General features: G+C 40.4%; 1 protein-coding gene across 1 annotated transcript in view; it reads right to left on the reverse strand.

Annotated features, from left to right (window-relative positions):
* GRAMD4 (GRAM domain containing 4) overlaps window positions 1-13706 on the reverse strand; it is a 74621-nt gene that overhangs the window by 23517 nt on the left and 37398 nt on the right. Inside the window, exon 4 of the mRNA XM_063396830.1 lies at window positions 6292-6412. Coding sequence (XP_063252900.1) covers window positions 6292-6412 — 121 coding nt within the window. The remainder of the gene's footprint in view (window positions 1-6291; window positions 6413-13706) is intronic.

The following is a 13706-nucleotide window of genomic DNA, read 5'->3' on the forward strand; positions in this document are numbered from 1 at the left end:
AAGATGTCACTGTACCACCTGCACATGGATAAGGTCATTACTAACGTGTGCTGTCTCAGCATTACCATACACCAATGAATATGATGGAGAAACTGCAGAACTTGTTGCCACCCTTCCTTCTTTCCTAAGCATTCTCCATCCTTAATGAGCTTTCCACATCCTTGTTCATTTCTAAAAAGAACATGTAGAAGTAATTCGCTGATTTATGAATTACAGCTCAACATTTTTTGGTGTTGATGAGCTGAATTCAATGTTTTTTGCTTTGAAAGACGCTTTCATGACTCGTCAGGACTTTTCCCCATGGCTCCTGTATTTGCACCAATTCTTCCTTTCAAAAGCCACCTGAAATGCCATCAGTTTATTTTCTTTAGCCAGACTTTAACTTTGGTTCCTGTGCTATTTTCTCCCAGTTTCTATATAAGCCATGGGTTCCTCACCTAAAAACTCCTCCTATCTTTGCTTCTTCTCCCCCACCCTTGCATCTCCTCCACTTCCAGCTCTCAAAAGACAGACAGCAATAAACATGATCAAATTTGCACCAACTATTACACAGTGGTGTCTTGTTTTCCTCTATCAGCCACACATCAGATGGTTACATATAGTTAGGCATTTTCATTTGAAATCTGTCATCGGAACTGTGTTTCACTGAAGCTGAAGACATATTTAGGTGGAAAGGAGGTGGTCATCCACAAGCAGGCAGGATCCAGTTACTCAACCCATTCCAGCTGTGTGGGGGCACTGACTGTGGTGGTGTCACACCAGAACAACTCCTGTGACAGAGCCAAGGAAAGATCCCACCACCGTCAGCTGTCAGAGTCTTCAGGCTGGGTTTTCCTTTGGCATGCTGGGATGTATTTTCAGAAGCAGCACAGCATCATCACTCCCCATGCTTCTTAGGCAAAAAATCAAGAAAATCTCATCAAGAAGTTCTGTACAGCAGTCTTACTGGGCTCCATCAGGAGCACATGGCAGTTGGCTTTGGCCCTTCTTGGTGCTTTTGTTTCATTTTTTTGGCAATGTCTCACTGCCATCTGCCTGTTTCTTCTTCCCCATGAAGAACCTGACCTTTACGAATCATCAGGTTAATGACAGCTCATTACTGCACCTGTGAATCAGGTTATAATTAGCCACTTCAGACAGATCCAGGACAGGAAGCTCAGAATTCATTGTTTGGGCTTGCACACCTACTGGGAAGTTCAATTCCAAAACCAGGTCATGTTGAACCATTCAGTTCATCAAGACCACTGACAGAGGGAAGAAATTATCTTTCCAAGTTTTGAACCACTCTTCATGCCAGAGATGATTTAAAAGGCTAAAAAACATAAACAGTCCCCACAACAACATGTGTTCCTATGTGGGCTTCCTAACCACAGCCTGAACCTGTGAAAACAAGCTGCACTAATTCCCTTGGATCACACAGAAAAAGGGTGTAACTGATAACATCAACACATCCCAAACATGAAGCTAGGTCATCTTTATGCAACTAGAGATTGGAGCCATTTAAAGCACAGGCTGTTTGAAACAGATAAGAGCAACCTCAGACAGTGGAGGACACAAACACAAACTGCCTTTTTTTGTTTCTCTCCCTTTTTTCTAAATATACTGAGGTCAGGGAAACATCAATATTAATGAATATTAGAGCTGTTCATGACCAGGACACGTGTACCACTCAAAAGCAACTAGAACACTGATGCAGTGTCCATTCAGTGCCACTCCACGGAAGAGTACCCCAGTGTTATTTATTTAGTTGCAAGTATAATACAAAAGTTAAGGGAACCTTGACACTGAAGGCCATTTCCCTTACATAAACATTTCTTGTTTGTGCATATTAGGCCCTGAATAAAGCTGCAGGTTGAGATGTGTGGGAATCAACAGACTCCCCCAAAACACTGGATGCAGACCAGAGTTGCTGGACACAACAGGTGCAGTCACTGCCATGATGTTCTCAGACATAGTCAAAACAATTTTCCCACAGCCTAATTCCAAGTTCACAAGCAACCCACTACCAGTTTTTCAACCACCGTTGTAGAAGACATTCAAGGCTGTTAACACCTTTCCTACTGTTCAAAGCAACCTGAATATGTGTATATTTCCATCAAAAGCACATTCCAACCTCATACACGCAAAAATAAGCAGGTATTTTCTTAGCCTAGCTTAAAAACATATCTTTCAGGTAACACATGGCTTCTTACCCTGAAGAGCTGTTAAAAAAAACAAGTTAAATAATTTTCACATTTTCCATTTCCTTCCCATTAAAATACACCAAACATTTCAAAAGCCCTTGATATTCTCATCCACAGTGAATGACTAGTGACTTATGCAGAAGCACTGTATTTGGTCCTTGTAAAAATAGGTCACAATGATACTAATAACAAAGTGTGCTGCATAAATCATGGGCTGCTGGTAAGTGCTGTTGCAAAACTTTTTGTTATTTTTCTTTTCTGCATGATTCTAGCTCACAATTTGCAAAATATGGTACTAACAGCTCACACAAACTATTCCAGATTATTTATGTGTCATTCTGCTTGCAAAATGTCATAAGCTTCAGATACCATTCCAAATGCTGGGAAGTTGTGAACATTATCTGTGGAAAACTTCAGCTGAGGCCACTATATTTCTGAATAATCAGATACACAAACAATAAACACCATGGCAAACAAAAGCACCAAAAATCCTCTTCTTTCACTCCACCCTCTTCCCTGTGCGCAACTGTGACCTCAATGAAGAAAGCCCATGTTCTTCACTAGGAAAGAAAAATTAGATTGTGACCTTGTTTTCTCCTTGCCAAACATTTTCCAAGATGTTTTATATTGTTATATGTATTTATCTGCCTCACAAATACTTTTGAATACTGCAACTTTGAAAATAATTTCTTTCTTATACCACAACATAGTGTGGGTTTCATTAGCAGTTTAATTTTGCAAGCAAAAAGAACCTCAGCCTTCAGTAAGTACCACAAAGCTGTCCCTCCCCCTACCAGGGGACATATGAATATCTATTTTAAAACTGACAACAACTACCTTAGATGCAGGGTGAATTTGACATAAGCAGACAGAACTTTCGGCAGTTACTCGGCTTAATAAAATTAAATTTCCATCAGGCATAAATATGGCCTATTACATATTTGACTATGTAAGCAAACATTTCACCTATAGTCCTAATAAAAGTATTTTTAAATGTCCACAACGAAGTGCAAAATATAGTAAGCAGTGAAGAATTTCACACAATGAAGCACAAGTTAAGAAAAAATCATGGACAAACAAATTTTTCTCCTCCAGGGTGGAAACTGAAAAAGTTTCGGTCTTGTTTTGTTGGCACCTTACACATCCTGTCACAAAAAGGTTGAAATAGTAGTAAGACTAGTTAGAGAAACACTTTAGTAGAGAGGATAATTGGCTGAATGTAATCCCCAAGTGCAATACCCAAGCTGACAGGACTCATGTAATCCTTAGGATATCTAAATGGCATTCAGGGAGCCATGTCATCCTACCTTAATTTAGCAATGTCACTCCTGGTAGAGATTTGCTGCTGTCCACAATCCAACAAGGCACAGATGTTGACACAAATAATGATAAACAAAGGCATTCCATCTATTTTTCTCTGTAAAACCTGCACTCATAAGCTGCAGTAGGCCAGATCAGACTCTGAGTCAGCCTTATTATTCTGAAACAGAGCAGGATGATGAGTACCTTCCTGCAGAGAAGACAGCTCCTCATCCTCCTCCAGGACTCACAGTAATGAGGAGATCTCTTTCCCTTTCTCTGTGCATGACCTGGAGCCCAGGCACAGCTGCCCTCGGGACAAAGCCAAAGGGCTGTGCCAGCACTAACAACAAGCACGTGGAATTTGCATCTCCAGCAACTTCTTCAAGGCAGCAGCTCACAGGAGAGAATGTATCCCTTCCTTAAGCATCAGTTTCATCTACCAACAGCAGGAATCAAGGCTCACTGCTTTCTACAGCTGTTACTGTGCTAACAACTAAAACTCAGCATGCAACACACCCAGGTTTCTCCTCTTCAATTCTCCATTCTAACAGGCAATACCACTCTAGATACACAGCCAGACCAACCAACACAGGCAATAAAAATGCACTCTCATATCCCAGCTGTAAGAGCAACTTTAAGATGTCACTGAAAAAAAGTCCAGATCAGAGCAGTCTGGGCTATGTTCCCACTGCAGAGCTGTGGTGCTGGCTTGGGAACCAGACTCTTCCACGAGGACCTTCGAGGGCCCCTTCTACGCTGACTTGGCAGCACAGGTCAAGACTCCACACAGACCAACCTTGCACAGAACCAGTGACCTTGGAAAACCATCACTGTGAAATATCACCTAAACAAATCCCACTGTGGTGGGATTTGTACTGAGAATAAGAGGGAAGGCCTAATCTATCTTTTATTTAAAGCATTGGTGCACCAACTCTCTGAATACTGTTGAAACTCTTAAAACAGTTGAATGGTAACTGAATTGATGAAAGGGATGGAGTACTCTTAAAAATACAGTGGAAAAGCTGGAACTCTTTAGTCTGGCGAAAATGTAAGAGAAGAAAGGACTCGTTAAGGATGGCAAAAAAACTGAATGCTGAACAGCTGTTCACTAAATCTTACAATTCTGTAACTATGGGGCACCTCTTCAAACCACTATAAAATCTACTAAAAAGGAAGGCAAATAAAATGCTTTTTTAGAGCTAAGAGGGGACTTCTGTAATGTATTGTCTCCATAGTTCCCAGTGGAAGATCGCTCCAGCACTTAATACCGTTTCAATAAATTCACAGACACCAGGTCTGCAAACAGACTGAAGTGGAAGACAGCAATGTACCTCCTGACACCACTAAATAAAGTGTTTGTGGATGCTTACAACAAGTGGTTGAGGGAACAGGGGTTGTTTAGGCTGGTAAAAAGGAGGCTCAGGGGAGATCTCATTGCTCTCTACAACTGCCTGAAAGGAGGCTGCAGACAGGTGAGGTCGGCCTCTCCTCCCAAGTAATGAGCTATAGGACAACAAGAAATGACCTCAAGTTGCACTGGGGAGTTTTATATTTAGGAAAAATTCATTCACCAAAAGGGTTCTCAATCACTGGAACAGGCTACCAAGGGAAGTAACTGAGTCACCATCCCTGGAGGTATTTAAGAGACCTGTAGATGTGGCTCTGGACTGCATGGTTTAGTGGTGGCCTTGGCAGTGCTGGGTTAACGGTCAGACTCGATGATCTTGAAGGTCTTTTCCAAACTTTATTTCCATAAATAATTCTATGATTTCATAGGAGCAGGAGGTAGACAGATCCATCCAAAGCAACTAGGCCCACATGTTTCCTATAAATAGCTCCTACTTCCATTGCCACCGTGGACATGGAGTGGCCTGAGCAGGAAGGTATTTCTACACCTGAGAACAGAAGGAAGCAGGAGGCTGGGAGAGTTCACATGCATTGGGAAAACACTTATCCAAATAAACGTTTTGCCTGTTTGCTCTTGCTTGTCACCTCTAAGTAAGTGGCAGTGCTCAGCATGTGATCACCAACTCAGCCTGCACTATCTCCTGATGACAGCACTTGGTGGTGAGCCACAGATCCTGCTGCTCAGCCCAGTAATCTCAGCTGCTGCTGAGGAAGGTAGAACAGGCAGCTACATACACAAGTGGTCTAGAACAACTAGGCCCCCAAGCAACTGCCACGGTCTTAAGATCTATGTAGCTAAGCAGAGTAAGGAGAGACAACATCAAATGTAATGTTTGCATCATCAAGATGGGTGTCCTTGAGGCTGAAAGGACCTATGGACACGGGGAGGTGTTTCCATCTGTCATTGCAGTGGCAAGGAAGGTTCAAATTCCAGTTACTCACATGAATTTAGGCCTTTGCTGTGAACTGGGACATCCTTGCTGCTGCTAGAGTAAGAATAACAATGATTGGGCAGTCTGGAGAAGATACGAGTCTTGAGAAGGGTAAGCATATGCGATGGCATGGCAAAGGCTCTGGCAAAGGCTCTGGCATTCAGTAGCTCCAGGCAGGCAAGATCGCAGACAGAGGGCATCAGAGGAGGTGAAATGAGTAATATCCCAACTAGGAAGTGTCATGGTGCTTCTGTAGCTACAGCATTATGTATGGCCAAGTGAGTTATACCTACATGGATGTTAATTATGTAGTTTTACAGGATAACATAGACAGTTGCTCTCTCTGTGAACTACTAATTTACTTTAAGAGCACCTAGGTTGGAAACATATGCTTTTAGCAGCACTTCCCATAGACAGTCAGAGATCTCAAGTGGCTTTCAGCTTTACAGTGAGGATGTTTCTCTTACCTTGCTTTAAGTACTTCATTGACTCTTTGTTCTAGTTCTAATCTCCTCTGCCGTTCCTTTTCTAGCTCCTGCCTTAACGTTTCAGCGTTTGTTTCTTCTCTCAGCTTCCTGAGCTCCTCCTCTGTTAATTAGAGAAGATAAAGATTTAGTTACCCTGAAGTATTTCTATAAGAAATTTAAAATCTAATTATGACATCAGGTGTGGGGGATTTTCTTAGGTGTGCTATACCTAAGCAGAAAAAAAACACCAGAAAAAAACCAAATTCACCAGAAAAAAAACAAGTATTCAAGGGCTAGACAGACTTCATAAAAAGCACACAACTGTATCAAGTACAACATGTACCATTACAATTGTTAAGCAAGGAGGAAAACAATTCTAAAGTTTTTTTTTTTAATAAGCCCTTGGTACAAGCTATCTTTACTTAAACACAACATACTCTTCATTCCCCAAAGAAATAATCAGCAGGAAAGGCTGTCTATTGCTAAATCCAGTGATCATAACAAAAAAGTATATGTTTTCTTTCCTCATGTCTGTGCGTGGGAAACATGAAACCATGAATGAAAAGAACTTATATGAAGCCATATAAACCCATGCCCATCAATTGCTGGCACGAAGTCAGATGGTCCCCCTATGAGCCTCAGCATCTTACAATTTTAAGAAAGGGTTGTGAAACAAGAAACTATGTTAAAATTTTTACACTTTTCCTTTTACCTTTTACACAAGGTTATTGTGAGCCCTAGTAACTTCCATGTAATAATTATATTCACAAATACACTCAGATGTTTACTTACACAAACACATACACACTCTCACAATGTTTTTCACAAGAAGTTAGAATCAAATATGCATAAGGCTTTTTTGTGGCTAATTAGCTTTGCTTTTGTCACTGGCAGTGTCCTTGCTCATGACCTTATTTTACTCTAGAGCTAAAATGGGGTCACTAGTACTGACAACTTTTCCCAGACAGGCATACATGACATGGAAAAATAAGATTAGGATTTTTTTTTTTTTTTTTTAACTAAAATTTACTCCACATTTTGTTCTCTGGGATGGTTTTTAAACTCAATCACAACAATCAATAGTAGAACAGCGGGTGTATTTCAAGTTCACAATAAACCCAAACAGAAACTACTTGCTATTTCCACTATCATCACAAACACAGGGGATTCAGGCTTTTTGTTTTACAAGAGTGGTATACTATGTTATACACTCCAGAGGGTTGTTACACAATCTCTTTTGTTTCTTTTCACATACTGTCTTCTAAATCTTTGATAATCAGAGAATTTTGATATCTGAGCTTCTCTGACTCCAGAGAAGGCTGAAGTCACTGACTTTTTGAGGAGGTCTGAAGTAGTAGTGCAAATGTCCAGAGAACTGATGCACTCTCCCTGCCCTGCAGGAAGCCCTGGCGCAGTGTGTCCAGTCCCTTCATCTGCTGGTGGGAGATTGGCTGTACTCCTGCAGCAGCAAGAGCTTTAGAGCAGAATTAGGAGAGATGGGAAGAAGATACGTGAATGAAGGGGACAACACGATGGCTTCCACTGTGAGGCTACAGACTGAACTCCACCAAAGAGAAAGGAGTGCTGTTATATCCATCTCCCCACTGAGAGATAGTTAGTGATCCTGGGAAGAAGAGTGGAGCACAGAAACCACGTTATCCTCCAGCAACTAAAACTGAGAATCCCCAAGGGTAGGGAAATGCCCCTGTTGCAGCAGGTACTGTCTCTCCTGTAAATAAATCAAAAGATATGGATATAAGGGCAGACTTTCATATGGAGCTGTTCCTAATTACATATCCACAAAGAATTTTAAATCCAACAAGAAAACTACATTTATAATTAGCTTACCCTACTTTCAAGGGCTTGCCTTGTTCCAGAACAAGAGCCTGCACACAGCTGAGGGGAAACATCTGTTGCACTTCAAATGCACTGGAGCTTGTGCAACATCATGAAGATATCACAGAAAGTTCCAAAGCTTGATAGAGATGTTATCTTTTCATGACCATTAAAGGGAAAAAATTCTTCATTGTGCGTTTTTTGTTTTATTAAAGAGGAAGTGACTGTGCATTTTGTGTACATAAGAAAACCACACACATTATAAATTAACCTCAATGTCCTTGAAAGTCAGATCTTCCAGCTTCCTTAATTCCAGTTCTGATTGTGCTACATCTTGTACTACTAAAACCAAAACAAAAATTTTACCTCTTGTCCTCCAAAGAGGACAAGCAGTGCCAAATATTCTTCATGGAAAGACGCAGAATTAAAGGGTGCAGAGTGAAAGAGGCAGAACTCCTATAAAACAAGCCAAAAAAATACAACATCCAATCCTTAAGGACTGTCATAGCTTCACATTTCACTTTTCCATATATGACTGCAATTCAAATCCACCCCATCAAGTCCTTAAAGCAGTATTTGTTGCTACTTTGGCAGCAGTGTGGTCTGGCACTACAAAACCTTCGTGTTCAGTTAGTTAAATACACTTAAGTCTGCTAAGCAACAAAAGCCACAGAGAGGGGAAGGCGGGGAAGTTCTTCCTTGCTGTCTCCCCTGAAATAATCTACCATTTGGCCAAGCTGAACTATACTTGTAAAGCAAATTCCCTGCAGAATGAGTGAAGCTGGCTTCAAAGAGCAGAGGTCACGGACCCCTGAGAAGAATCCATAAGAACATTTCACCATGGTATCCATCTACTGAGCTTTACAGATCAGTACCCTCCTTGATGATGAGAATGGAGGGCTCCTCCTCAGATTTCATCTTCAGTCAGTCAAAATTCAAACATCCTCCCCACTCTGTACACACACAAAAGGGTAAAACATAAAAGGTCAAGCTTCAAACTTCCAGATTAATCAGTTTCTATAATTTCCTTCCCAGGCATATCCATCATGGCTCACTATCTTCCACATTAAAATATTGCTGGAGGCTCAGTGCATGTCTTAGCTGGACATTCAGGTGAAGTGAGCAGCCATAAAGGTGACCTGGTTAGAGGGGAGAAATTACTAAAAGAAGAAAGTGTCTGCTGAAATACTGACAGAGAAAATAGTGGCAAGCTTGGGAACTAGGCCTGGGAACCAGAAGCATTGTGGAGAAGTGCAGCTGGCCTCTCTGAAATGCATAGCCTGGTACGTAGAAACCTGAGACACCATTGATAAGCACAAAAACAAGGAACCACAACAGCCACTTATCATCTGAAAAGGTGAAAAATAGTCTGAAAACAGGGAACACATCCTGAGAAAGTAAGACTTGATAACTGCCATTGGCTGTTACATCTGCACAAAAAAGAAAATAGTCTAGAAAAATAATAATTGGCCTGAGAACAGAAAACAACATCTGCTGGCTGTGCTGGGTGAAATACAGAAATTGACAGCATCTATTGGCTGCTGAAGCAGTAGTCCTACACTTTCTTATTTCTCTCTGATATGACCTAATTTTTATCCAAAACAAAACCTCTCACTCCAAGAACTTCGTCTGCTGTACATCCTTCTCCTAAACAGGATGAACTCTTCACACAAACTTTCTAAAAGATCTTGGACCCTCACCCAGCAGAGTTTCGTTTGTCCTCCCACATCTGGGATGGTCTGGCGCAATCTAACATCTGTCCAATAAGCTTGATACTGGTATTAATGTAAACATTTGTATATGTGCATATAAATAATCCATCATATTTACATTTTTTGTGGATTTACTGGAAAGTTTGCTTCATTAATGAAAAGTTTGTAGTAGCCTGTAACAGTATACACCTACTTGGTTGCTGCCATACTACTGATTGCTCCCATGAATTTGTAACAGTTCAATATGTATTTTTATGTATACACATATATATACATTTGAGTTATAAATCAAAGGCATAGTTGCTAGCTGTGATTTTTGTTGCAATCTGTAATAAGGTAGAGAATCTAGAGAAAAAAATTCCATGCCCTTGAGTCTTACAGAAGCCTATGAACTCAGTCACAACCTCTAAATACCTACACACTGGGTAACCCTTCAGGTTGTGACAGCAGGTGTGACCCTGAAAAAATGCTTTAGCTCTCTAGCAAAGTCAACTTGTGTAGAAAAGCAGGACAATATCTGGATGCTACTGCTCTTTTAGAAAGAGCTATAAAAGTCTATAAGACAAGGCAACAGTGGTGTTTCAATAACAGTAATTATTACACTTATTATTGCCCTGTAAACCCTAGGAGAATTGATCCTATAGTAAAGAACATCATCAGTGATGTATCTCTGATGTTACCAAAAACCTTAACCATTGCAGTTTTTCTACAGCATTTTATCCTCTCTGAAGCGTGTAAAGCAACTGTCACACCCGAACTCTACGGATTTGACAACTGAAACTGAAAGACTTAACATTTCAAAAAGCTTATCTGATACTATAGAACTGCTAAAAGACAGCAGCAGCCAGTGTTTTGTTGCATCATCTTACAGCATTAGCCACTACAGCAAATGAAAAATTTCAGTTTACTCCTCAAAATACTCCCCTGTAAGAAATGTTCTGATAAAAAGCACTTAAACCCCCAAGAATTTAGTTCTGGTGAGACTAAACAGATCGTAAATAATGTTTAGAAAAGAAGGATGATACACCAGGCTGGAAAGGCGTGGCACAATGTTGGATTTCTAATTCAAAACTGCTTGTGCAGTAAAGCGGATGTTTCCCTTAATCCCAGGATTGGAGGTAGATTAAGGAGCCTCCTCATAGCTGTTTATATAATACCATTTCTCCCTAGACCTACAGGTATGTTGCAAAATCCCGCTCTGGGACAAAGTGACCAAAAACTTCTTTCAGAGTAGTGCTAGAGACCAACAGTCACTGTTTCTAGCTTTCTGAATTAAGTTTAATTAAATCTAAGGAAACTGAGTTAAAAACTAGAAATGGCAAAAAGCATGTGTGCAACCCTGTCATATTTACATGGGGAAACACCAGTACTTAACAGGACAAAAATAACCCTTCAACATCTACGTTAATCATGGTAAATCTCCTTAGAACCCTCTGAACATTACTGGAGTTCAAGTATGTTATTTAATTGTTACTAAATACGCTAAAACCCAACACTTCCAGTCTGGATCTCACCAGTTGTTCTGATGGAGCCAGACACTGGGAGATGTCTCTAGGGCAGGCAGTTCCCACCCTTACCAGACTCCCAATTCCTACAGAAAGCTTGCATGTTAACTTGGTCCCAAGTAAACCGATTATACAACTCTACTAACAAAATGTCAGGAGTCTGAAAACAGATCTATTTTTATCATCACAGACACTGAAGAGCTTTTAGTCTTCGCCTCAAAAACCAGCAGCAAATGGCAGTGCTGTGAAGGACATGGAACAGCTCCATCACTTATGATAAAGCAAAGACAAACAACATTGTTTGACCAACAAGCAGTGATGGAGGAAAAACCCTCATTGGAATTCCCTGGTTTTTTCCTGCTTACAGTTACTCTGCAATTTACATACTCCTCTGAAGACATGTTCACAATTCATAGCTATAACTAGATACATCTTAATTGTGCATTATTTGTTACCTGTTCTACTTCTAATCTATGATTCTCTTTCTCCAGGGCAAATATTTTTTCCATCAGTGATGTCAGAACCACATAGACTGCCAAAGAACTTATCATAAATCTACCCAAAAGATTTGAGATAAAACATTAACTTTTGATCTCAGACATTGTGAGATATTCTACTTCTTAGCATGCCAGATGCTTGGCAAAATGTTTATTTAAGCCATCACTCTAGCAGCTCTACTTCATTAATTGTCCTTTCTTCTTTAAGTCACCTTTTAAGGTCATGTCATCTTTCATGCTTGGACTTCCATACTTCACTTGGGAATCCCAAAGGTCACTGCTTATGAGGATTACTCTTAGGATTTTATGAAGGAAGAACCTAAAAATGTCCTTTGTCAAAATGGATACAGCATTCTTGTTCTCCACAGTTCTTCCAGAACTGGACAACAACTGGTCTAGAAGAATTCTTTTTCTTTTTCTTTTGCGCTTGTGAACAACTTGATTTGTCAATTTAATGGCTTTCCCTTGTGGTCAGGCCTCTTGCTTGTTTGCATGAATGTTTCATACAGAAAACATAACAAAAAGGATTTTCTAATAGGAATATTGGTGTCATAAAAAGCCAAAAGGTAGACAGAATCATTAAAGTATCTTTATTGAATGCATATCCTTTCCTCCTCTCTGCCCTGTTTTATATAGGCATTTTGGTAGAGGGGAGAAGTGAAACAAATAAATATAAACCCCACATTTTCAGTACCACCTTTCTCCAGCTAAGTCCACACATATCAAAACAAAGAAGTGACCTGACATATTCAGAACCAGTCATGCCAATTTTCCTTTAAAAACTTTAACATAGGTTTGGCAGTTTAAATAATCACTTTTTGCTTTGTTTTGTTTCCATTATTCCTTTGTGCTTCTCTTTGGTCTTCCAAAGACAGAGCTCCTGCCCCAGCACTTACACTAAGCAGAGCTTTAGAGGACCAGTTTTTGAGCCTCTCTGCATACGCCTACAGGGCAGGGAGCAGCGTGGGCTGCTGCTCTGCTGATAGGAAATAAGCCAACTCCAACCCAGAGAGTGGAGGAAAGGCTGAGTCTGAACCACCATCCTTTCTGCCACTTAATATTCACTGGTAGTAGTCTCCTCACCTGAACAGCAAGAGTTTCATATAAAGTGTTCTCTTTCATATGATGAGGAAGACTGATTTACAAAACACATCTTATTTGACAAAGTCCTCTTTCTCTGTGCAAACTGTTCCAGCCTCCTCACTCACCATTCCTGTTATGTCCTACTTGGAGTGGGTGAGGTTAGAAAGAGCCAAGATGGCATTGCTGAGGTTCGTGCAAAATAGGTATGCTAACTACCAATTAGTAACTACATTTACATTCAGCTTTCAGGGGAGCTTTATCATGTTGAAATAGACACAGATCTGGATCATTTCCCCTTCCTTAGGGAAGGATTTTAAATTACACTTCCTGAAAATACTGCTTACTGAGACAGACCCCCTTCTCAAAACATCAAGTGGAAAGTTTGGTATTGGTAGATACACTTAAAAGGTCAGCTTAAAAGTGATGAAAAATACTGCTGCTCTATGAATTTTCAGAAATTTCAGAGAATAAAAATGCCAGAAGTGTTGCAAAAGCCACCTAAAATAAACAGAGCTGCAAAAATGTTGTCATTATAGCAGGAATGGTTTTCACTCTGGTTTTGGCAGAAGTGAAACAGTCTATAAATGCTGAAATAACGTCTGGCTTAGGAATAGCAGCAGGCTCTTCCAAGGCTTTTGTGTTACTAAGCTGAGCAGGGAAATGCAGGTTCCACATGGGGCTCCCAAAATCACCATCCCAATTATACAAAAGGGAGAGGCACAACAGTGCTGACCATTGCCCTGCCTGGGTTTTCACACCCTCTCTGCAATTCATAAAGCTAA

The sequence above is a fragment of the Prinia subflava genome, chromosome 4, assembly GCF_021018805.1.
Source record: "Prinia subflava isolate CZ2003 ecotype Zambia chromosome 4, Cam_Psub_1.2, whole genome shotgun sequence".
NCBI lineage: Eukaryota > Metazoa > Chordata > Aves > Passeriformes > Cisticolidae > Prinia > Prinia subflava.